This window comes from Eublepharis macularius, chromosome 1 (genome assembly GCF_028583425.1).
Source record: "Eublepharis macularius isolate TG4126 chromosome 1, MPM_Emac_v1.0, whole genome shotgun sequence".
Lineage (NCBI taxonomy): Eukaryota > Metazoa > Chordata > Lepidosauria > Squamata > Eublepharidae > Eublepharis > Eublepharis macularius.
Window position 1 is genome coordinate 156297574 of NC_072790.1, and position 26332 is coordinate 156323905.

General features: G+C 42.9%; 1 protein-coding gene across 1 annotated transcript in view; it reads right to left on the minus strand.

Moving 5' to 3' along the window:
* AKT3 (AKT serine/threonine kinase 3) overlaps window positions 1-26332 on the minus strand; it is a 378228-nt gene that overhangs the window by 30407 nt on the left and 321489 nt on the right. The window contains exons 10-11 of the mRNA XM_054979040.1: window positions 21506-21634; window positions 7562-7776 (exon numbers count right to left, since the gene is read on the minus strand). Coding sequence (XP_054835015.1) covers window positions 7562-7776; window positions 21506-21634 — 344 coding nt within the window. The remainder of the gene's footprint in view (window positions 1-7561; window positions 7777-21505; window positions 21635-26332) is intronic.

Below are 26332 nucleotides of genomic sequence, written 5' to 3' on the forward strand. Positions count from 1 at the left end.
GACTTTTTCCCCATAGGAAACAATGGAGTGGCTGGGGGCACATTCAGGGACCCAAAGAATTGGTCCCCAAGATCCAATCTTCCTGAAACATTGGGGTACTTTAGAGGACAGTCAGGGGTAGCTCCCTGCAAATATGGTGGAATTTGCTTGAAAAATGCTACCCCCAGCCCCGCAGATAGCACTCATATATTGGGAAATAATGGAGAGTGGGTACGGCCACCTTCTTTAGGGGTCCATAAAATTGGCCCCTGTGGACCAATCTTAGAGGGTCTTAGAGAACAGTTGGGAGAAAGATTCCTCCACATTTGGTGGTTTGGTTGAAAAATACCCCCCCCCCACACACACACACATACACTGAATCTGTACAAAAATTGGAATTTATCAAAAAAAAATTCATGCACACTATCAGGCAAATGCTTCTTTTCAAGAGGAAAACATGATTGCACTTACCTGTAAGTGGGGTTTGATTCCCCACTCCTCCACCTGAAGCCAGCTGGGTGACCCTGGGCTAGTCTCTGGAGCTCTCTCAGCCCCACCCACATCACAGGGTGATTATTATTGTGGGGATAATAATGACATATTTTGTAAAACGCTCTGAGTGGGCATTAAGTTGTCCTGAAGGGTGGTTTATAAATCTATTATTATTATTATTATTATTATTATTATTATTATTAACAACTGTTACTCATCAAATGGTTTTCTGGGTAGGCACACATTGGGACTGCGCACACACAGGTCAGCCACAGGGAAGATTTCTAGAGTTTTCTAGAAGACTAGGAGCGCCCCTCCTCCCTTTGGTGTTTTCCTGCAAAAAAATCACATGACCAGGAGGAGGGGCACTATTTCCTCAGTCCTCTCCCTGTCACTGCCAGAGACCCCCAGGAACTAAGGTTCCAGAGAGATCATAGCAGGGCAGGAGGAAAGGATGTGTGCCTGCACAAAAGACCACTCAATGAACAACAGTTATAGGTAAGTGCAATTCTGTTTTCATCTTTGTGGCTTCTGAGTATTCCACATTGGGAAAGTAGCAAGCTCACTCACTGAAGGATGTAGGTGTGAAGCTCTTAAAGTAAGAGATTATGGAGAACCACTTTCCTAACGCTTAGCATCTCACTGACATTAACCCAGAGGTGCTTCTAAAGAAATTAGGAGCTCTCTAAACATGTCCTTGCCAAGGTACAAACAAGAATGAGAAAGGAAAAACCAGCACTCCAGCTGGGAGAGCAAAAATTTAACAGAGGGTTACACCCCTACTTTAAATGTCTTTGGAGATCCAATAAGAGGAAATTTTTAGAGTATTTGAGTCTCAAAAGTAGTCAATAGCACAAGAAGAAGGTTCCAAGTCCTGATACAGCTTCAGCAGAGATTCTTACCCATTTAGAGGTGCAACATATGGTAGTCACTCAGAAAAAACTGAGATTATTGCAATAGTGCAGGAAAAGGAACTGACCAAAACTGCCAAAGCTATCAGTGGGAGTGAAAACATAGAAGATCCAAACCAGAATCATGAACACAGTGAAGTAGATGTGATGGGGCCAAAGAAAAGACAGATGGTATACACCATCAATGAACCTTATGTTGTTAGCAGAACAATCTGTGCACAAAAAAAAAGTCAGGAGATAAAAACATAAAAACAGATTACATTGCCCGTGGATTAGCAAGGGCATTCCCCAATGACGGGGGTCTCTGGCAGCAAAGGAGCAAACAAAAGGGCAGGCCATGGACCATTATAGTGTGTTACAAGGCCAAATAGCTCATGCCTCCAATCAGAGGATCTAGAGGTCATGCCAGTAAGCTGCAAAAACATTACTGCAATGAGATGGAGCATGTTCAGTAAAACAAAAGACAAAGAAAGGTAAGGTATATCTAGTACTCTTGGTGAAAGTAGTAGTAGTATGACAAAGTCATTTTGCAGAAGACAAGGAACCACTTGGAGGCACACCCTCATAGTACAGCCCCCACACTGCAGGGGCAATCCCTGAGATGGCGCTCAGCATCTCAGAGACTCACAGGATCTCAGAGTCACAGCATCATGAGAGTGCCTTCAGAAGAACAGAGCACTGAAAGCATAAGAATTATGCACATATGCTGTGTCTAAGAAAGAAGAAAAAAATGGGTATCCTATGACGTGTGAAACTTAAATTGAAGACCACATTCTGCCAAGATAACACATACAGGTGTATAAGAACAAAGAACTGCAATTGTGAAAGTGAAAACACTGAAAAATCTTAGTAAAATGTGGATCGACTAAGACTAAAAAAGGCAAAGGAAACCCTTTTTTCAACTATTAGGACAAAAAAAGGGCGAGGGTTACTCTGCAAAGGATTTGTAACCAACCATCAACAGACCACAGGAAAAAATTATATTGCAGCCTCAAGTGGGACACCCTAGTTGTACATTCAGTGTTGGAATTCTGCCACTAGCAGTCTGCACCCTCAACAGCAGAGAGACTATCTATAGGAAAGGTAAAGAGACATGTGAATAATGCAGCCAAACACAACTGTAAAGACTGCAATACACAAAATTAGATGACCTAGACCTAAAATAGGCTTTTCCATCGGTCCTTCTTAACGAATAAGGAACACATACACACGCCATCTTTTTTTTTTCAGTCTCAGGGGGAATACTAAAACTAATAGTTCAATTAATGGGAGGACAGGCGATCTCCCCTGAGAGGAGAGGTGGGGAAGACCTTGGGTCTCTTCAGACAATAAAGCATGTGAAAAAGAACTGTAGGAAAACTGTGAGAAAGGCAGCAGACTGCTGAATATTTCCTTTCTATTGTAGAGCAAATCATCAATAAGGATAGACGGATTAATTTAAAGGATTCAACAGAAAGCCTGTTCCTCCCTATAGAGTGATGTCTATCTGGACTGAAGAATTCAGAGTCTCTGTGTGAAGACACAGTAACAGACTGTCCGGGGACAACTCCTGCTGCCTCACCCTCCCAGCAGCCCACAGCAACACCCACCAACCAAGAAGTTGCAGCTGAGCTGGTGCAAAGAGCAGACCACAGACGATGCAGGGAAGAAGCTGGCAATGATGTACCTTTGCTGGCATCCCCAACACTGGCAGAGATGAAGCAGCACCAACACCTGTGCCCAGCCTGACAAGGAGGCCACAGGCTGGGAAAGCAAGGCCCCAGTGCAAAGCCTCATGCTGGCTCCCAAGCAAGAAGGTCAATGACTCGCCCCAGTAGATTCTGATGCAGCCAGGAAACCCCACCCCTGACCCAGCACCCCCCCCCCCAAGAGGCTGGTGATTCACCAGTGCTCAATTAGCACCAAGAGGCATTGGCTGGGGGGGGGGAACAGAAGAGGGGGGCAGGAGAGGGACCCAATCGTCCACCCCGATTGGAGTGAGACAGGAGTGTGACCACACGTGGCCCAGGAACTGGGCCTCACTTTGGGGGTGGGATATGGGGCGGGGATGGCATTAGGGGAGGGATAAAAGGAGGGCTCCACACCAAGGCCAGGGAAGAGAACGGAAGTCTGTCCCAGAAGTAAAGGGCAGCTTTTCAGGTGGCTGCCTAGGCACGGGGGCTTCTCACCTCATGTCTGGTTAACCAATTCTGAGGCCATAGGGGGAGTTCTCACTTGCCCCCAGGGCCCTTTATACTCCAGGATAGGGTTAACATATGTTTCATGCTTCCTTCTAAGAGGATGGTAAAAGATTCATGACATGTTGATTAGCAGTTAAAGGAAAACTTGCAGCGGGGAATTCTGCTTCCCACAAAGGCTAGCAGCTTACAGCATTCACAGTCTGCAGTGACTGAATTAGAGATGAAGTGCTATTTAATTTGCAGGCCATCAACAACAACAATGACTACTGGAATGAAGTATAAATCTGCTAAAGTACTGCAGCAGAGACTCGGACAGCAGCCAATTTAATGAAAGTTTGTGTCAAGGACTTCCTGTCCTGGAGCACCCTTTATGAATAGGAACCTAAGATGTCCTTTAAAAAGACAGGAGTGGAGTTTATCTAAACTTCACCTTTAAGCTCCAGTGGGGACTCAAAGTGGCTATAACATTTTATACCTTCCCATTCCATCCACATAACAACCCTACAAAGCAGGCCAGACTGAGCGAATGTGACAGGTCCAAGGTCGCAGGCAAGCCTTTAAGGCAGAATGACATTTGAATCTGGATTTCCCAGATCCGAGCCCAATGGGTTTAGAGATGCAGGTGTATCATCTCTGTTAAAACAGCAGCAGCTGAGGAGCCTCAATCATTACATTGATGGATCCAGGCTGCTATGTCACTGTGTCAGCTGTATTAATTCCTGCTTCCAGGAACTGCACCTCAGAACCAAGGGCAGCCTGGAAGGAGGGGGATTCCTTGAGTCAGGGAGGCATATTTTCAAAGGCCTTGGGGAACAGCCTCAGCCTCAGACTTCTGTTCAGTTACACTTCCAGGTGTCTCTTCTCAAAACCCACACAGCCAAGAGAGTGAAGGGGCCTATTCAGGCTGGCAGGCAGCCAAAGCCTTTAGAAAAAAAAGCCTCTCCACCTCCCAATGGAGAATCCTGTTATGCTATACCTCCAGGTGTCTCCCCTCAGAGCTGACACAGCCAAAGAGGGGAGGAACCTTTATCCAGGAAGGCATACAGGCAAAGCCTTTGGGAAGCAGTCTTGGAACAGGCTTCTGTCAGGCCACATTTCCAGGCTTCTCCCCTTGGAACCAAGGAGACAGGTGCCTTTAATCAGGCTGGCACACCGCTGCGACTGTAAAGGAAGAGCTATTGTGAGAAGGTTCTGATGGGCCACATATCTGGACTTAGCCCTTGATACTCAAGGGGGTCAGGGAAGCAATCTGGTTGGCCCAAAGCCATAGCCTTGAAGAAGAGCAGTTGTGAGGAAGTTCTGACAAGCCACACCTCTGGACTTAGCCTTTGGTAATCAAGGATGCCAGGGAGGGAGCAGGTGTCTTTAATCAGGCTGGCATTTTCCAGCATCTTGAAAATGCCTCTCTTGAGCCATAACAATAACGGAAAAGACAGAAACTTTTCTTCTTTAAACACAGTTGTATTCTTCACTAGAATGTCTATTGAGGGTTAAAAACTTTTAAAAGAAATAAATTCTCCTCAGTCTCAAGGATCAGGTGTAAGAAAAACAGAGAACAGCAATGGAGATCATCTCTCTGCAAAGAGGAATAGCACCCCTCCTCTTGGTCATGTGATATTTTTGGTAGGGAAGTGCCAAAGGGAGGAGGGGTGCTCCTAGTCTTCTAGAAAGCTCTGGAAATCTTCTCTGTGGCTGGCCTGCATATACACAGTCCCAATGTGGGACTGTACAGAAGCCACGATGATGAACATAGTGAAATCCTTCCTAAAGAAGTCACTCTTGAGCTCAAACAATTTGAACTATTGGCTACTGGTAAATAGTTCCTTCTTGGGCAAGATACTTGATTGAGTTTATACAACTTCAGGCTTACTTGGATGAAACAAAATCAAAAAAAGTCCAGCAGCACCTTTAAGACTAACCAATTTTAGATTATCTAGAACCACTGCAATGCAATTTCCAGTTTCATATCTGAATTTGTCAGCTATCTCTAACCTTTCTAGGAGAGAAACAGGGTATATGCAACCCTATTGGTTATCCTGGATTTGTTTCAACACCATTGATCAAGATGTGCCTTGGAAGAACCAGTTGATCAAGATGAGCCTTGGAAGAACCATATTTCAGCGGGGTTCCATTCCTATGTGGCTGACTAGTACTACAATATGCTGTCAAGAGGGCAACTGTTCAGCATCACAGTACTTGTTCTACAGGTTTCCAGAGTCTCCCATCTTGTTCCTCTTGATGTTCAATATCAGCACGGACTGCTGGGAGAAGTGTAGTGACGAGTCCAAATAGCATACAATTTTATTCTCCTTTCATCACAGTCAGGTGAGACAATGGATGTCTTCAAATGAATGTCTGGAATTAGTAAAGGGCTGAATGCAGGCTAACAAACTGATGCTCATTAATGGTAAGTCTGAGATGCTCATACTCAGTAATGCAGATTGGTTTAAAGACCACTCAGTTCTGAATCAGGCTGCACTCTCCTACTATAACTTGAGAGGTACCTTTAAATCTTTGTTTGGAGGTGCAAATCTGATCTGTGGAATGATGCTCCATCAATCAACTTCTGTTGTGTACCAGCTGCAGCCCTTCTTTGAGAAGTAGCAGCTAATTGCAGTAATCCATTCTTTGATTATAGTTATTACCTATAAAGTTATAGTAAAGACTTTATAGGTAATCTTAAGCAGCCAGGACCTATGTAAAGTTAATATTCAGAGGCCCTGCTCTGTGTGCCCCATCCCTACTTTGCAAGGTAAAGTGAGCCAGTGTAGGTTGGGCAGGAACAACCTTGGTGCTGAGCAGCATCAACCAAACCCTTAAGTTGTCTTAGTTGCATAACACATTGAAGAAGGGAGACACAGCTTGACACCTCTTGGAGCAATTTATGTGTAGGCTAAGATAAAGTCAGCAAAAAGATCACTGATCAAGTTTGGAACCAAAGTGGAGTTGCCCTAATCATAGTAGCTGTGGACATGGTAATAGCTTATGGTGTAGATCAGCCATTTAAATAAGCTAGTTAATCTGCCTATCCCCAAATTTGTTTTGATGAATGAAATTTGGTTTCATTATGGCCATATTTTTTACTGATTTATTGGGGCTTGGGGAAGGTTTCTGGATATCTACTGCATTTTTAGTTGGTGTGAGCAACCTCAGAATCTTCTGGCTATGTGTGTGCTGTGTATGTTATATGCCATCAAGTCACCTCTGACTTATGGAGACCCTATGAATGAAATACTTGGAAATACTTCCAAAATATGTGCGCCATAAATAAATATATAATTTAATTGTGATGTCTCTACTATGGAAGTCTTGTCCTTATAATGATTTGCCTGGCGCCACACTTGCTGTGCTTTAGACACCAGGCAAATTTTTATTTTTTAAATTTTTTAATGGATTTTTTTTTACTTTTCTGCTCTTGTTCATTGCTTTATTGTGGTGAGCATTGCAATACAACAGTTTTGAGTTATTATCTGTTTTGATTAATGTTTTAATTACTTTTTTTGTTTTAGTGCTCATAGTATTGTTTCTACTGGAAACCATTATGCTAACCATTCAACATATAGATATTTCTAATATATAAATAAATGGGTCAGGAAAGAATGTCTGAAATTTTTGAAATAGTTTCATATAATTTGAAAACCAAGACCAAGTTTTCACAGTGAACAGAGTCCTTTGTCTTGGTCCTTAAAAATATCTTTGCATTAAGTGAATTTGGAGGAAACCTATACAGAAAAGTGTATACATTCTGGTACGGAATTAATCACTTTGTACAATCCTTTCTTTCATGTACAGAAAGCAAGATTCAAGTCCAGTAGCACTTTAAAGATGAACAAGATTTCCAGGGAATAAGCTTTCAAGAGTCAAAGTTCTCTCTGTCAAATACAAATACGAAACTTGTACATATGCTTTTTCTCCATGAACATAGACTTTAAAAGTTATTTGTGACTTTCAGACTTACCATTTAAGATTAAATTTTTATTTTTGTCCTGTCAGACTTACCGTTTATTTGGATCTTTTATTAGTAGACCTGAAAGCAATGATTTTGCATCAGATGAGAGAGTTCGAGGAAATTTTATATCTTCCATTAGTATTAGTTCAAAAAGCTTTTCATGATCCTGGTTGTAGAATGGCAATCTGCCACACATCATTTCATACATGACAACTCCAAGACCCCACCAGTCCACTGCACGACCATAGTCATTATCTTCCAAAACCTAAAATAGTAACAAAAGTTACTAACATTTTTTTATGGATGTCCTCTTTCTCTTATAAATAACTTCAGTATGTCTCTAAGTTCTATTAAGCTTAATGTTTGTTTTTTCCCTGTGCACAAAATCAAGGATTCAGTTTGGTTGAGTGTAGGCATAGTGCCCGCATGAAAAAGAGTCCTACTGGAATCAATAAAGCCGTTTTCTCTGCCTTTTTTCCATTACAAGTGTAGGGGCATACAGTGCAAAGGGCCTTAGAGAGAGCAGGATATCTGTGTATGCTTCTCATCCCCATCCAGCCTTCAGGCCCTGCACCATGAAACATACTTAATGGATGCAGCACAACTAATTTGCATGGTGTATGGGGAGTGGTATGGATGGGAACATAGCAAAGCAAGCACAGATTTTCGACAATACCCCGTCCTTACCTGCACAATGCATTGACTGTGGGCACAAAAAGAGACTGATACTGTGGTCACTGAGAGTCTGTTTCTTTCTTAGATGCTGAATAAGCCCAATATCTATGCTAACCAGAGTAAGATGCAGTGTTCAAATATCCCAGTACTGTTTTTTTAAGGAAAATAAAATACTTCCTTCAATACTGCATTCATCGCTATTGTGATTGATGTGTAGCATGAGGTTAAATTAGAGTCAAGGGCATCTAATGTTAGTTTCTGAGATTCTGTCAGGGAGGAGCAACACAATTCCCCATGCCCACACCATTTCACGAGAGTTTAAACATTGATTTTAATTATCTTTGTAACCTGAGTAAATAAAACTTAGTTGATTAATTGTATGAGGTTTACAGTGCAATCCTAAACAGAGTTATAACTTTCTAAATCCATTGACTTCAAAGGACTTAGAAGGATATAACTTGGTACAGGACTTCACTGTTGATGGATTAAATCTTCATATATCTGTACATGAATAAAACAAAAGGGATTAAAGGGGGGAAAGCATGATTTCTATGTTATTATGTGTTTCATGTATGTGTCACAACTAGACATGGGAACGAACCAAAAAAAAAGAACCTCATGATTCGTGGTTCATCGCTCTTCTACGAACCACGAACTTCCACGAACTTTTCCCAGTTCTTAAATGGTTAGTGGTTTGTGGAATTCAAACACCCGGCACTGGCTTTTGAAGCTGGTGTGGGGTGTTTGAAACTGACAGCCCCCTTCTCCCGCCGCTTGCGGACAGCAGGAGAATGGGGCTGCCACTTTCACACACCCTGCGCTGGCTTCACCCAATCGGCTGAACCTGGCGCAGGGTGTGTGAAAGTGACAGCCCCCTTTTCCTGCCGCTCGTGGGCGGAAGGAGAATGGGGCTGTCAGTTTCACATGCCCCGCACCAGCTTCAGCCGATCGGATGAACCCAGCGTGGGGTGTGTAAAAGTGACAGCCTCCTCCTGCCACTCATGGGTGGCAGGAGAACGGGGCTGTCAGTTTCACACGGACCGCACCGGCTTCAGCCGATCAGCTGATCCAGCACAGGGTGTGTGAAAGTGACAGCCCCCTTCTTCTGACACTTGCAGGCGGCAGGAAAACGGGGCTGTCAGTAAGAGTGTGCAAAAAATTTTTTGGAGCACACTGAGAAATCCGTCCCCCCGCCACTTATTTCAAACGATGGGAGGGGGAGGATGGAACCCCTCCTCCTCCTCCCATCGGGTGAAATAAGTGGTGGGGGGATAGTTCAAACTCCGCTGGCGCAATCAGCAGCGGACGGCAGGAAAATGGGACTGTCAGTTCCACACACCACGAAGCCAATCAGCTGATGCCACTGCAGGGTGTGCAAAAGTGACAGCCCCCTTTTCCTGCTGCTCATGGGCAGTGGGAGAATGGGATTATTGGTAAGAGTGTGCAAAAAAATTTCGGAGAACACTGATAAACTAACCCCACGCTGCCTATTTCAAACAATGGGAGGGGGAGAAGGGAACTCCCTCCTCTTTCCCCCATCAGGTGAAATAAGCAGCAGGGGGTAGTTCAAACCTCACTGGCGCAGATCAACTGCTTGGTGGGGTTTTCCCTCCAAGCAGCTGATCCACGCCGGTGGAATTTTGAATACTCTTTCCCACTCTGTCGCTACGTGGCCCAGGAAGAGGCATTCCCCAGGCCCTTTCGCTGCCGCTTGCAGTGCCCTTCCGTGCTCTGCCTGAATTGTGGAGAGGGAATCCCGCCTCCCAGCAATCCAGGTGGTATTAGAAAAGTGCTGTGGCCGCAGTTTGCAAGCGGTGGCCAGAGTGCCCTTCCGCGCTGTGTCTGGATCGTGGGAAGGGAATCCCCCCTCCCTGCGATCCAGGGAGAGTTTGAAAAGTATTCTGGTTGTCACTTGCAAGCTCTGGCTACTGCTTGACAGCTCGAGCGGGAGGAGAATGGGACTGTCAGCTTCACTCACCCCACACTGGCTTTAGCCTATTGGCTGAATCCAGCGTGGGGTCTGTGAAACTGACATCCCTGTTCTCCTGCTGCCCGAGTGGCAGGAGAACAGGGCTGTCAGCTTCACTCACCGTGCACCAGCTTCAGCCCATCGGCTGAACTCAGCATGGGGTGAGTGAAACTGACAGCCCCATTCTCCTGCTGCCCGAGCGGCAGGAGAACAGGGCTGTCAGTTTCACACACCCTGTGTGGGTAGTGGCACCAGCCTGTCTGGCTTCACAAACAGCTTATGAAGCTGACGAACCGGGCCAGAAAGCCGTGGAGTTCGTGGGAAACATTGCCCCGCAAACCGTGTTTTCACAAACCATGAATCGGCCTGGTTCGTGGGGTTTTTTGCCTCGTATTGTGATTCATGCCCACTTCTAGTCACAATACGCACCATCTTAGATGAGACATTCCCTTCCCTCCTGCATGAAGAAATGTTTCATTTTAAGGTGCTACCTCCCAGTCACAATAAAGTATTTGTATTAAAATATATATAACATTTTTAAAAAGTTGATTAGTTATTTAAGGATACTTTTTATTGATCAAAAGGTTTTACTTAACTGATTAATCAGACTAATAAGTTTTGCAGCTCTACTTTTATTATATACTTCTTTGGCTGACCCAGCACTCATCCAGTGCAATTTTTAAAGAATTTTGAAGAGCAGCAAAGTTGCCCCCTTTCTCTTTGCTATGCCCACCATTTTGAAAGGCTTCAGTCTCTACTTTTATATTTAGACTTTGCCAGTTTAGCTCTTTTCCCTTAGCAAGCAGGTAGGGGGAATGGCTGTTCCCGTAAATGACTAGCAAGTAAGGAGGGCACCTCACGGGAAACACAAAATAACTTTGTGGTTACAAAGGTATAACAAAGTATATTTAAAGTGCAGGTGCTACATGTGTTTAGCTCATTTTGACAAAAGAAATTAACCAAATAACAAAAGCTTCATAGCTAGCATGATAGAACAATCACCGGGTACAATCTACGTCCATGCTTATTGAATGGTAAAGAGTCCAATAAATATTTCAAATGTAGTTGTATCTTCACAAACGGTTATTATTGCTTAGAAGCGGTCGTCTGTAGAGCCGAAGGCAGGGTTCCACCTCACACTCAATCTGGGGCCGGCTGCAAAACGCAGATTTCATGCCTCACTTCATTAGGAGCGTGTATTCCACTATAACATAAACCCACATGACCCTATTGCAATGTAAAAGCAATACAATATAAACATGAGGTACATTCAAAAACAACAGAAACGTACCTTCAATCAAGGCAAAAAATTCAAAGCATGAACCCGGAGCACGGCGGCTGAGCTTTCTCTCGCATGCCATAGCCACACCTCACGATTCCTTATAAGGCTAAACAAGCCTAATCAGTGTCATGTTGTTAAAGAGGCCACACACATATACGGAGTTACTATGAATGAGCAATTCCCCTCTCTTGATGCTGCAGTGGAAAACAATTGAATAACAGATCCTATTAGAGATAGCAACTTAGAGATAGATCACTATTTAAATCCTGTAGTTTGACAGTACCTAGTCTATGGATCCATAACGCCTCTCGTCGGAAAAGGGAGACCTGTGCAGCTTCTTGGTTCCCCTCACTAAGCACTTCAAGGATCACTACTCGAAATGCATTCGCCTTATGGTTTTTTTTCTAAGAAGTGCTGTGTCAAGGGAGCCTCCAGAATCTTGCTGCGTGTTCTGGAAATGTGCTCCAAGACGCGCACTTTGATGGGTCTAGAGGTACAGCCTACATAAATAAGTTTACATAGGCATTCTATAGCATATACAATTTTGGATGTTTGACAGGTCGCAAAATGGTTAAAACAAAGTCTCTGTTCATTGATCACCACCTCTGTGCCCTTCCAAATTAAACCGCATGTCTGGCATCGGTCGCATTTAAAGTTGCCCTGTGGAAGCAGTTGTTTGTTGCTTTTAGGTCTCACATCAGCGTGGACCAGATCGTCCTTAAGGCTCCTAGTTCTACAGAAGCCAACCAGTGGCTGCATAACACCGAGAGGCGTTATGGATCCATAGACTAGGTACTGTCAAACCACAGGGTTTAAATAGCGATCTATCCCTAAGTTGCTATCTCTAATAGGATTTGTTATTCAATTGTTTTCCACTGCAGCATCAAGAGAGGGGAATTGCTCATTCATAGTAACTCCATATATGTGTGTGGCCCCTTTAACAACATGACACTGATTAGGCTTGTTTAGCCTTATAAGGAATCGTGAGGTGTGGCTATGGCGCGTGAGAGAAAGCTCAGCCGCCGTCCTCTGGGTTCATGCTTTGATTTTTTTGCCTTGATTGAAGGTATGTTTCTGTTGTTTTTGAATGTACATCATGTTTATATTGTATTGCTTTTACATTGCAATAGGGTCATGTGGGTTTATGTTATAGCGGAATACACGCTCCTGATGAAGTGAGGCGCAAAATCTGCGTTTTGCAGCCGGCCCCAGATTGAGCGTGAGGTGGAACCCTGCCTTCGGCTCTACAGACGACCGCTTCTAAGCAATAATAACCGTTTGTGAAGATACAACTACATTTGAAATATTTATTGGACTCTTTACCATTCAATAAGCATGGACGTAGATTGTACCCGGTGATTGTTCTATCATGCTAGCTATGAAGCTTTTGTTATTTGGTTAATTTCTTTTGTCAAAATGAGCTAAACACATGTACCACTTGCACTTTAAATATACTTTGTTATACCTTTGTAACCACAAAGTTATTTTGTGTTTCCCGTGAGGTGCCCTCCTTACTTGCTTTTCCCTTAGCAAGGCTGAGGCTATCCCTGTTCCATGACACGAATTTGGAATGTTTCTCTAGTGATGCCTGACCTGGGCTTGCAGATGTATCATAATAAAGTGAGGCTGAACACCCGGCAGCAAAACTCTTATTATATTTTTTGGGAAGTGGGGCTATTTTATAAATCTAAAACAAATGAAATAACTTAGAGAAGACAAAGTTTTGGAACTATACTAATATAAATTATGCAGTAGATTTTAATTCAGGCATCTTCTGAGGTAGAAACAAAATATATTCTGAGAGGAATAAAACCAATGTATCTAGATACAAATTTCCACAAAAACTTAGCGTTAACAAAGAAACTGAAATATAAAATTAAATATTTTCTAGAGAAGAAATGGTTACTATATGATTTAATTTTATTACAGCCTGATCCTATGCATGTTTACTCAGAAGTAACTCAAGAAAATGTGTAGAACTGCAGCCCATTTATTCATTATGTAGTATATAAATATTCTAAATAAACCTTAAAAGATATCATGTAATTTTCACAATAAAGCAAGTACTTTATTAGAATTAAATTATTTTTCACATACAAGTGAATACTATAAAACAAATTTCTATCTCTACTGAAGGTTTCAGCCCCAGATCTTGTTTTGTTAGCTCTAACTTGGCAATCAAATACATTTTTATTTTTACACTATTACAGAAGTGCATTTTTCTAGGTTTCCAAAACCACCTTATTCAACCTTCCCCATCTGTCACCATCTGCTTCTTTTTAGCATGTACTTTTTGTGTGATCACATAAGCATGTGAAAAATAACTAACATTCAGATGATTATCTGCTCGTACATTTGAGGACTGGGCATAATAAAAGTGAACTGCCAAAAATGTACTTAACACTTTTAATTTTGTTGGGTCTTGCATGTGAGGTACATTTGATTTCAAACTGTTTTACAATTGGAGGGTTGAGCAAGTACTGCTACTAGAAGAGCCAACATCCAAATAATTAGCAGAATAATAGTTTACTATGATTCTCAATGAATATAAACATAGAAAACTCTTTCTAATTAAAAACAAATTACTAAAAATATAAAATTTTATTTTTAACTAATGCCTAAAGGATGGAAATTAGTGAACTATAAGGAATTGTATACTTTGAACAAATATAAGATCCTAGTTCCTTCAATATAATGTATTCTAATGCAAACAGTACTATACTCTTTTTTGTTTATGCATGCACACTTCTATCCTGCTCTTAGGGGGGTTCCCAGTGGACCAGTGAGAATGATGAAGTCTACACCAGCATTACTACATAAATTCAGCAACATGAAGCACTCCCAGACTACTCACCGAGTTTAGCACAAGTAAGTTTTATTGGCATGCAGGTTGGACAAATTACTGAAACAATGCCTAAAGTATGCCGATACTTAAAGGATGAAAACTAGATAATGGCGACAAACTGTATAACTTGCTAGGAACTGCGTGGCACATCTAGGTTCATCTATGTCTAATAGAAAGTGTCTGATATATTTAAATTGTCAGTTTAATCTCCATATTGTTCTTTCCATCTCAAGTTGACATAAAAGTCAGCTTTGCCTTGGATGGTAACCTTACCAGGTTGCGGGGGGGGGGTGGGTCTTGCCAGTTACATAATGATGTTGGCAGCAATGGGCTGACATCACTCCCCATGCTCCCCGTACCCAAATGCTAGAACGTCCCTGGCAATGTGCTGACATCACTTCCAGGCACATAGGGAGTGATGTCAGCGCATTGGGATGTTGCCCGTCACCCCCACTTTCCCATTTATTTTTCTCCTGCTGCCCAACAGAGCAGCAGCAGGAAGCACTTGCTGACAGCGGAGGATGCCCCATCACCCGTGGGAATTTGGCAAATCTGGTTTTGCCAATAAAGCCAGAGTTATGTAGTGGTTTGGGCTGGACTAGGAACTTGGAGACCCAGGTTTAAATCCCCACTTTGCCATGGAAGCTTGCTCAGTAACCTTGGGCCACTCACACACTCTCAACCTAACCTAACTCACAGGGTTATTGTGAGGAAAGAACAGAGGAAAGGTGAATGGTGTAAGCTGCAATGGGGAGAAAGGTGGGGAATAAATAAATAAATGGGATGCTATGTGTTCCCTATATTTGGTGTAGTGGTTAAGAGTGCGGGACTCTAATCTGGAGAACCGGGTTTAATTCCCCACTTCTAGCCAGCTGGGTGACCTTGGGTCAGTCACAGCTTCTAGGAGCTCTCTCAGTCCCACTCACCTCACAGGGTGATTATTGTTGTGGGGATAATGATAACATACTTTGTAAACCTCTGAGTGGGTGTTAAGTCATCCTGAAGGGTGGTATATAAATCAAATGTTGTTGTTGTTGTTGTTATTATTATTATTTGTAAATTGACCAAGGTACACAGTTGTATTAGTGAAGAAGATATATATTATGGAAACAACATTGGTGATTTAAAATATATCAGGTATCTACTGTCAGATGTAGATGGGTCCAGTTGGAACTGAAGCCAAAAAAGGAGGACTAAGGGTTAGAAAAGTTTGTCTTAATGTCTATATACAGGGGTAAAATTAGGATAAAAACAGTATTCCAGTAAAATGTATTGCTCCACTGAAAGGAAGTTAAGGCTCAAATATCTGCTACAAATTTTCCCATCACTTAAGTTAGGACAAAGATTTTGGTGGTTAGATTCAATCCAAATTACAAGTGAGAGAAACTATAAGCCCTTAAGAGGACAAAGGTAGAGAGTGGAGGTACAGCAGTAATGCATGCTGCATGCTATTTCATCACTACATGGAGCCATATTGTGCCACTTGCACCATTCTTAGATCCACAGAATGTATAGGCATATAAGAAAACTAGTTCACATACCTAGAGATGTGCAGTTCAGTAATTCCTTTAAAATGCCAAATTCCTGCTGTTTTGGTGGGATTCAGGATTACCAAACTGAACCATATTCAGTATTCCCAAATTATTTGGTTAAATTCGATAAACTTCAGTAACTGTGACTAAGGTGTTCCTTTGCTGAATAGCAAAGAAACACCATTTCCCCCTTTTTTCCAGATGGAGTTGGAAGGGAAGGGTGAGGTAGAGGCAAGGGAAATGAGGAAGGGAGGAGGTAGGAGTAAGTGGCCAATCCTTGCAGGAGCTCTTCTTCTCTGCCTCTTAGTCTTCAAAAGCACAAATCATCTAGGAGAGTGCCTTTTAAAAACAACTCTGCAAGGAGTTAAATAGGTAGGCTTGCCTGAGAGCAGCCTCCATTTTGTGTGGTGTGATTAGTCTGGCCTTGGAGATTGAGACACTGCCTGCCTGCTGCTGGATGTTGGCTCTCTCTGCCCTGATTCTGCCTTGCTGTTGGAGTGGATTCCTGCCGCCCAGTGGATTCCTGCCTGCTGTGACCTAGTCTACTGCTGCATCTGGAGGACTTCTGTATCTTCCTGGTTCAAGAGTTGTAGACTCACTGAGAATTTTCTGTCTTTGGCGGGAGGAAGGTTGGCCTGGTATCTGGGAGGGATAGGGTTGCGGGAGAGGGAAAATGGTTTTTTTAGTTGCCTTTTTACTGCTTTTTTGTTACTGCTTTTTTGTTGAGCATGAGGGAGGTAATTTGGTTTCGCTTTTGTGAGGAGTGCTTTAGTTTGGCTTTTACTTTAGTGTTCATTTTGCTGTTTGTTCTTCTGGGAGGTTCTTTAGTTTTAACCTGTTGGGGTGCTTTGTTCCTAGGCATATTATAGTTTCTGTTAATTAAATTCCCTTGTTGTTCTGGGTGGGTTCTGTTTTCTCCTGTTGTGGACGCTTTCTTTTCATACTTGGTATTTGTCACTGTATAAATTTTAGCTGGTTGTTCTTTGTGGGAGGAGGGACTGTTTTCCCTCCTTGTTGTTGGGGCTTGGGGTGCTGCTTTCTTTGTAGAAGTTTGGTAGGTGTTTTTTGCTGAGTTCTGTTTTTTGTTGGCATAGAAATTTTGTTTGGTTTACCATAAGGTTTTGCTGGTTGTTCTTCTTAAGGGTGGTCTGATTTCCCTAGTGTGGCTCTTGGAGAGTGACACTTGAAGGGGGGAGGGTGGGTTCAGCCCAGAGGACCATCTCCCTGAGAGGACCATCTCCCAGACAATGAAGGCCCTCAGGCCTTTCAAGAAATTCACTCTTGCAGTCCCGTCTGACATTGCAACCCTGGGCCTGGTCATTCCTCTGTAGGGTTGCCGGGTTGCCACGGGGGCAAGTCCCCAGAAGTTTGCCCACCGCTGGTGGACAACTGGAAACCCTATTCCAGCATATGCTTCAGAATGATATGGCCTCCTTCCTAGACCCAGACACTGGACAGGCAGAGCTCATTCGGGGAGTGGGCATGCTCCTGCAAAAGCTGCAATAGGGCAGCACTGAGAAGAAGCCATACATGTTGGCAGACATGTGCGACCTACACCCTTTCACCGAGCGGGCCGAGATGCTTGCTCTTTGCAGGTGCCGTTTAGGCAGACCAAGAGGGGCTTCTTACCAGCAGAGGGAGTGGGGACCAGCTCTGCTGTCCCCCTCACCCCTTGTCAGCAGGTTCCCCCCATGGATAGTACTGGGATGTCTGTGGAGATGGAGATACTCCAGAGAGCCCTAGGCCCCTCTAGGAATGTGAGGTGCATGAACCAGGATTCAGCAAAGACAATAGTCAGGGACTACCTTTCAGAGCCCTGTGAGTTCCCTTCCATTGATCCTCTGTGCTACTGGACCAAGAAAGAAGCAGTCTGGCCAGACCACTCTCTCATGGCTCAGAGGCTCTTCTCATGCCCTCCAATGAGCTTGCAGAGCAAGAGCATCTTTTCCCATGTGGGCGACGTTGTCGGCTCACATCACACTCGCCTGCTCCTTTGTAGACTTGAGCAGTTGGTCTTCCTGAAGGACAACATGCTGCTCTTCGACTTCCCAGCTCTACACTTCCTGGGTGAATGAGGTGAGCCCACCTTGTGGCCTGTATCCTCTATTTTATTTATTTATTTATTTAATTCGATTTATATTCTGCCCTCCCCGCATCAGCAGGCTCAGGGCAGATTACAATTAATACATCAGTATAAAATACATATAACTTTAAAGCCAATAAAGCTCCTTAAATATTTAAAAACACACAACAAAACAATGCAGCAGCAGATTTTAAGGACATACAGCAGCAGATTTCTCCAGCGACTACCACCTACAAGTCTGTGTTGGGGAGGTCAGGAAAAATGCTTTTTTAAAGACTTAAAAGTTAGGTTGAAGATTAGTAGGGAGGGGACAGTTGCTCCTGTTGGCACGTGGCCCCCCACACATGCACCACAAAATCACTAGCCCACGTTAGCACAGATTTGTGCAGATTATTGAGAAAAGAAGCTGAAGAAATGTTCTCTTGCCTCTGGGATGGGAAGAGTACGAGAGATGTTAGGAAATTAAAGAACAACACATCATGTGTCACAGAGGAAAATTCATAAAAACACCCAAATGAAACCACCCATTATAGACTTTTTGCAGAAACGGAAAGAAATGAACAGATGATTTGTGCTTTTGAAGACTAAGAGGCAAAAAAAATGTTTAGGGGGAAAGGAACAGTATTTGTTTATGGCAATTTTGGAGGAAGTGTATAATATGAAATATCTATATATCTTCACAGAGAAAACTGGAGATTATTACTATATTTTTCTTTATATTAGTGTTGTCTTTTTCTGTTTGTTCTTTATTTTTAAATTTCCTTTTTATTTTTTTATATTCTGTTTAAAAATCCTTAATTATTCATATTTTTAAAAACCAAATGAAACTATACAATAATGTTGTGTAATGTAATGTATGCAATATGTTGTTCTAATGCTAACTTTCCTCATTGCAGGGATGGGAGGGATGAGCAGTGATGAAAGGCTGGCTATGAGTCAGTGAGGGTAGCTACAGAGACAGAGGATAACTTAGGTATCCCAAAAGTACACCCCACACTCACTTTCAGCCTGAAGTCAAGTGGGATCCATCTTATGCAACTGTGCTTGCTTGCTGTTACCTTATGCTTGTGGCTGGGTACTGCTTGGTTCTGTTCTGTGCTGTTCCCCCACTAGCTGAACCCAATGTCTGGATGATGTGAATGACACTGTTGGGCTAAGTTTCAAGACTGTTCCTTGCTTCAGTTTAGTTTGGGCAGAATAGATGTGATTCTCTGGTGTGATGTTGGTCCTCACAGGAAACAATGGAGAGCAGCTGGGCAGCCTGCTCAGGAGGCACTAGGATTGGGGCATCAGTTTAGTTCTTTTGAGATTTCCCAAGGAAGAGCTTACATTTGGGAGTGTGCCTTGGCTGGAGCAGCCTTGCACCGGCGTGTTTATGCCCAAGAAAAGAACTTGGAAAATCTCCCATCATTGGGAACAATGGACAGTGGGTGTGGGCAGCTAGTTCAGGGGCACTTGGATAGTGGTGGGGCTTCAGATTGTTTCTGTTGGACTTTCTGTGGGTGTTGTTGACATTTGGGAGTGTGCTTTTGGCCATGGTAGCCTTGAGGCATGTGTTTCTGCAGTGGGAGTCAGCTTTGACTTTTTCCCACAATAGGAACAAATGGAGTAGCTGGGGGCACCTTTTTCAGGGACCCACAAAATTGCACCCTGGCGTCCAATCTTCCTGAAACTTGGGGAGTCCTTAGAGGACAGTCAGGAGTAAGTCACTTGAAAAGGTGGTGGATTTTGCTTGCAAAATACCATCCCTAGCCACCTGGATAGCTTCCAAATAGTTTTCCTCATAGGGAATAATGATAGTGGCTGGGGGCACCTTATTTAAGAGTCCATACATTTGGCCCCCAGGGTCCAATCTTTATGAAACTTGGGGGGGGGTGTTTAGAAGACAGTCAGGAGCAGGCCCCCAACAAATTTGGTTATGTTTGGTTAAAAAATGATACCCCCAAGCCACCAGATAGCCCCAGATAGTTTCCCAGAAGAAACAATTTTACTGAATTTGTTCTGTATTACCATTATGAACCCAATTTTACCAATTTTTTTTGCATACCCCTGCATATACACAACTGTCAGAAGCAATGGTCTGTAGATAATGGAAGTATCTCAGGCTTCTACATTATTAACAATCTTAATTGAATTTGATGTTATCAGAGTAGACACAATGAGCCTATTAAAGTAATATTCTCTCTCAGATTTTATTCAGAGAAGACTCAGAAGTGAGTCATGGCCTCACACACACCTCCCCAGCTTTCCATGTAGTTAAGGTTTGTCAGATCTATGCCTTTGGGAAAGGCATAAATCAGGCAACAGGTGGGCCCTATCTAGATACAAAATGAACCCCAGGTCCAGCTCAGAGGCCTACTCACACAGGGGGAGTGTCCTTGGGGTCAAAAGGTGAAGTTCAGTGGGGACAAGGGAGGATCTTATTTGCTCAAGGATAGAGCTAAGGGTGAAGCAAAGAAGTCAAGCAGCAGAGTCAAAAGAAAATGCTAAGGTGCATCACAAAGGTTCACAGCTTCTTCTCAATGTCTTTTTACTTGACTGGGGAGATATTAGGAAGGAAAGAAAAACAGAAAAGGCAACAAAAGACAGCTGCAGTATTTATTGCTTTTGATACACAGAAAGATTGGGGCAGAAAATGAAAGGGTTTTTTTTTCTCTTTTTTCATGAAAATGGAAGTTAAAACTTGCTGCAAGCTTGAAGCTGAAAAAGTCTTGAAGGAACCGCTTATTAAATTTGTTTGCCATAAAATACATTATCAGTGCAATCCTAAGAAGGGTTACTCCATTCTAAACCCAGTGATTTCTACAGGCTTAGATTGAAGTATCTCTGCTTAATATTGCACTGTAAATGGTTTTTAAAAAGTCCCTTCTCTATTCTATTATATGAAAAAACTCAGCTGCCAACTGACTAGAAGAGGAAAGTTTGGTCATCATGTTAGTAAAAAAATTGGCTAGCTGGCAACCCATAAGAGGAAGAAGTGACAGACTGAATATGGAAATCCTGTCTTTAAAATGTCCCTTAATCTGAGAAGTGAACCCTGCTCTTCAGTTGATGAAGATGTATCTTTAGATAAATATTAATGAAAGTGTGGCAAAAACATAACAGGAACTGTAGTGTGAAATATTTCCTAGTTGATAAATAAATTATTCAGATTTTGCCACAGCAGTCTTAACATATAGATGAATTGAGAGTATTCCCTGAATTTCCTTCAGAGACTTTTCTTGGGCTTAAAATTCTCACCCTGCTATATTCAATCATCTAATTTGTTGTTTTGCCTTTTGATGCCCTATATTTAAACAACTGCTTGTGAAAAATAAATGGATGTATGGCTTTTCTGTAGAAATTCAACTTTCACTTACAATTACATATGCACAAAAATTAATCTACATGAATAATTATTCTACTGCAGAAATTACAGAAATGCAGAATATAACATTTATTTAAAAGCATGTTCTTTACTGTTAAACTATAAATTAAAATCCTCAAGAGGAATGTATTGGACATAGTAGCAATATTGTTTCAGTATGTAAAATACTTATTAATGTTCACACAGGATCCCGTAATAAAATAAGACTTTCTACAATGTACTCAGTAAAATGCAGACATACCTCAGGAGCCAAATACTCTGGTGTTCCACAGAATGTTTTCATAGTAGCCGCATCTGTGATCCCTTCTTTGCAAAGTCCAAAATCTGTAATTTTTATGTGTCCATCTTTATCCAACATTAGATTCTCTAACTGTATTTTACAAATACACAAAATTGGTCTTTTAACATTTCTATAAGGGATAACCACTGTTCTTTTAACACTTTGTGGTATATATTATTGTAATTTTGCAGTCATTTACTCATCTTCTGTAATTGTTATTTATGTAATCACATGATGACTGAAGATTGCATGATTGCTTTTATTTGGAAAATATCCACATTAGGACCCATAGTTTAGATAAACAGATCTAAATTCACATTGGGAGAATAATAATCACAGAGACAGGCAAATGAAAGGCTGTCCAGATAAATGAGTTCCTGCTTATGTCTAACATACAAAAGAGAGATCAATGAAGGAGTGACCTATATGCTTCTTTAAACCCCCAAGGCTGATCACTGGGACCATGTTAGCTTGCACATTTGCAAAATAGTGTAAGAAGATAGGAGAAAGGAAGCTGTAAAGCCATTAGGGTAGACCAAGCTCACTCAAGTTGGAAGTCTGGTTAAACTGTCCACTTAAAGAAAAATAAAATTCTTTGGCATTTGTGATTTGGGTATGGTGACCACTTTCATTTGGGTATGGTGGCCACAAACATTATGAAACATAGAACTGAATGTTCCTGAGCGATATACAGAGTTCCTTTTCCCAGAGAGAGAATTCTTTTAATAAAAGGAAGCTGAGGAGAAACGGAAAGTTTGTTCACTTACCAAGAAGATTCTTTCTCAGTGGTCCTAGTTTGGGGCAGTCACAACCAAAGGGAAGAAAGTCCTCCCTGTAGCCAGTCAGGGACATTAGTCTCTTTGATGACTCTTAGTGGGAGTGGCTTCTCCCTCATTCTCCCAGGTAGGTCCAGAACCTGTGCATCTCCCAATAATTATAAAACACATACTAAAGCTCCAACAGCCAACAATTAAAAACATGAAAGTAAGAGAACAGGAGAAAACAACTAAGAGCCGTGCTTCAAGACTCCCCCGCTTGGGGCCTCTGACAATACAAATCCGACTGCCCTACCCTAGCCCACCAAGAAAGGAACTTCATGGTAAGTGAACAAACTTTCCATTCTGTGGGGATCCAGGATGGGACAGTCTTAACCAATGGGATGTACAAAAGCAATGTACCCCAGGGCAGGCAAAATGAAGTTTATCTTGTCAGAAATTGTTGAAAGACTCTCCTCCTAAAGGAGGCATCAGTAGATGCCTCCTTTTCAGTAAAGCAACGTTGGATGAATGTATGCACAGCTGCGTTGGATGAACGTATGCAGGTGCCCAGCAAATCACGTCTAAAGTGAGAAAGGTCCTTATGCAGCAGGTGGCTGCTCTCCTAAGAGAATGAGCTGTAACCTCACACCAAAGGTTCGAATCTCCTAGCTTTATAGGCCAGAACATTACATCCCCGCAACCTACCTTTCCAGGGTGACACCAAAACCTTGGAACCCACACTGGACTTTCTAAAGGAGATAGAGAACCAAACTTCCTCCTGGCCTTAGTAATAGTAATATAAAAATTTAAGGCCCTCTTGACACCAACCAAAGCCACTTCCTTTTCTGCAAATGTCTGAGATTGTATCAAAAGAAGGACAAAACAATCTCCTCTGACTTGTACAAACACGAAGTGTCTTTGGGAATTAAGGCTGGGTCAGAACCCAGAACCACCTTGTCATTGTGAAAGACACAAAAAGAAATAATATGAAGCTCAGAGATCCTACGATGCAATTTTCAGTAAAAGCAGTTCTGAACATGAATTCCTTCAGAGGACACATGGCCACTAGCATGAAAGGCACCCAGAGTGTGCTTTAAGAACCATATTCTAGTTCCACATGAGAAACCTATGAGCTACTGAGTAGTTCAGCAGAGCCAACCCTCAGAGTAACATCTTGTCATGTGGATGGGAAGAGAAGCATTGCTGTTTCTTAGCCCTCCTTATTGTACCTGCCATTGTAGAGTACTAATGCTCAAGCCCTTATCTAGCCTAACTTGGAGAAACCCCAAGAGATCCCAAACCTGAGCCTTGAGGGGATCAACAGATTTCTTTCCATACCAGGAACAGAAACATTGCCAATTGTTATTATACATTCTATTGGGGGACCTCCTTCTCACAGTTCCCCAGGGTATCAATAATTTGAGCAGAATAGTTTATTTCCCTAAACTGCTGATGCGCAGCCTCCAGGCTGTCAGCTTTAGCTGATCTCGTTGAGTATGAACAATAGACCCCTGAGAAAGGAGATCCCTCCTGCTCAGGCACTGCCAAGAGGGCTGGGAGGATGACCAAATCAGATCTTGGAACCACACCAAGCAACACAAGAATAGGGCAATCAGGAGGACCACCTCTGCCTTGACATTCACCATCCTCTGGATCTCCTTCTGGAGAAGTTGCACTACCGAAAAGGCATGTAGTAGCTGATCTGGTCACTGGTAGTTCAGAGCATCAATTCCCATTGCTTGAGGATATTTGGCCTGCAGAAAAACCTGAAGATCTGATTATTGTTTGTTGGTGCAAAAAGAGCTACATACACCTTTCTGAATCTTTGGCAAATGTAACGAAAGACTTTGCTGTTGAGTTTCTACTCTGCCTGGTTCATTTTTCTTCTAGACATGGGATGAATCAAAATATGAATCAAATTTCATGACAAATCGGGCTGATTCATGTTTCATGAAACACGTTTTGTGGGGCTGTGATTTTCACAAAATTCATGACTTTTGGGCCCGATTCATTCGATTCGTGAATGATTCATGATGCCAGACAGGCTAGCACCAATCCATTGATTCCCTAGGCAACATAGGCCCGGAATGTGTGCAGACTTTGTTTTGCCATTGGAAACCCCAATCTTAGCCCGCATAACCTTGATAGGCAGCTCTCCTTGCCAACTAGAGAGCTTCCATTCTGTCCTATACAGCAAGGAGCAGGGGGGTTAATCCCCTAGGCAACTGAGGAGATGGGCTTTTCTGTAGCCATGGAAACACCAATCTCATCCCTCCAAACCCTTTAGGCAGGTCTGTCTGCCAACCACAGACCTCCTGTTCTGCTCTATGTGAGCATTTGTTATATAAGGCAGAGCTCTCTGCCTCGTGCTTTTCAGTCCCAGGAGACAGAGGGAGAGGGAGGACCTGTTGCTGGGACTGGAGTGAGAGAGAGAGAGTGGAACTGAGCTTTTGGCTGCTGCTGCTTTAAAAGAGACGGAAAAGCCTCTTATTTTCAGCTCTTGGCCTTGCTGGGAAGGTCTTTGGGTGAGGGTGCCTATTTTCCTCCACCCCACCCCACCCTAGTCTCAGGCCTTTGCCTGGCTCTGGGGCCTAGCTTGACTGAAGCCTCCCTTATTTTTAATTTGCTTGTCTTTGTTTCTTCTTAGTTCTTTCTCTGCTCATTTGAGGGCTCACACTCTTGTTGCTTCCTTTGGTTTTATTCTGTGCACCTCTCCCGCCTGGGCAGGTGTCTGTGTGGTGGTTTTGGGGCCCTCCCCCCATGCCCAGTCTTTCTGGGTATGAAGGGGGCCGTTGAAGTGCCCTGGGTTCTGATGGATCACTAAACTAATGAACCATATCGCGAAATGGGACAATTTTGTGGAATTTTGTGTTTCATGATTCATGGAATGCGATGAAATGCGAAGCTCGTGTTTTTTCCCCATATCGTGACAATGTCTATTTTCTTCAACTGAGGTAATCAGCCACAATGCTGGATGACTCTGCCAAATGGACAGCTTTAATGAAGGCCAGATGGTTCACCCAGTATACAATCTGAGATGCCTCTGAGTTTAGGACTTTGATTTGGTGCCCCCTGGGTGGAGTACATAGGCCTTTGCCATCATATTTTCTGTGTGAATAAGCACGTGTCAAGAAGGCTTAGGAAAATAGCTCTGAGACCCAGGCAATTGATGGTAAGTTTGGTTGCTGCCTGACATCACATGCCCTGTGAGACCTTCCCTATGGAGTGAGCTCCCCAACGCAAAATATCTGTAGTGATCAAGGTTCTGGCTGGCTCCCTCAGAGGAGATCCCTGCTGAAGCCTGCCCTGACAACCTGGGATCCCGGAAAAGTTGGTTTGGAAGCAAAATGGACCATCAGTGATACTGTGCTATCTCATTTTGGAAGGGCAGCAAAGTATGTTGTAGTGTATGGGCATGAGGCCTGGCCTAGAGAATCACATCCTGACATGACAATAGCATGCGAAGGAGACTTGCAAGGGTCAGGATGTTCTCCTGGTACTGATCCCTTGGACTAGTGCCCAAATCCTGAGTTGTTGTAACTGGGACAGAAAAAGCATGTCCAAAGAGGTATCCAGAACAAATTCCAGATGGAGAATATTCTGAGAAGGGACCAGGCAGCTTTTCTCCCACCTCATTACACAGCCATGAACCTGACAGTAGGTCATGGTCCATTCCAAATTGGCCAGCCTCTGGTAGAAGAAGGGGAATCTGATGAGAACGTTGTCCAGATACGGAAAGATTGACAATCCATGGGTCCACAATAGGGCCACCAGGGAAACAAACACTTTTGTGAAGACAGGCAGTGTGTGTGTCTTCAATCCAAAGGGGAACGCCTGGTACTGAAAGTGATGCCCCATGTAAGCAAAGTGAAGGAATTTCCAAAGGGCCTGAAGACTCAGGATATACAAGTAAGCTTCCGCAGGTAAGTCTCCACCACCACTGAGGTCAAGAAATCCCTGTTGAAGATTGCAGGCATTATTGACCTGAACTTTTTTTTGTCTCTTCAGCCATTTCTGACTGAGAATCACC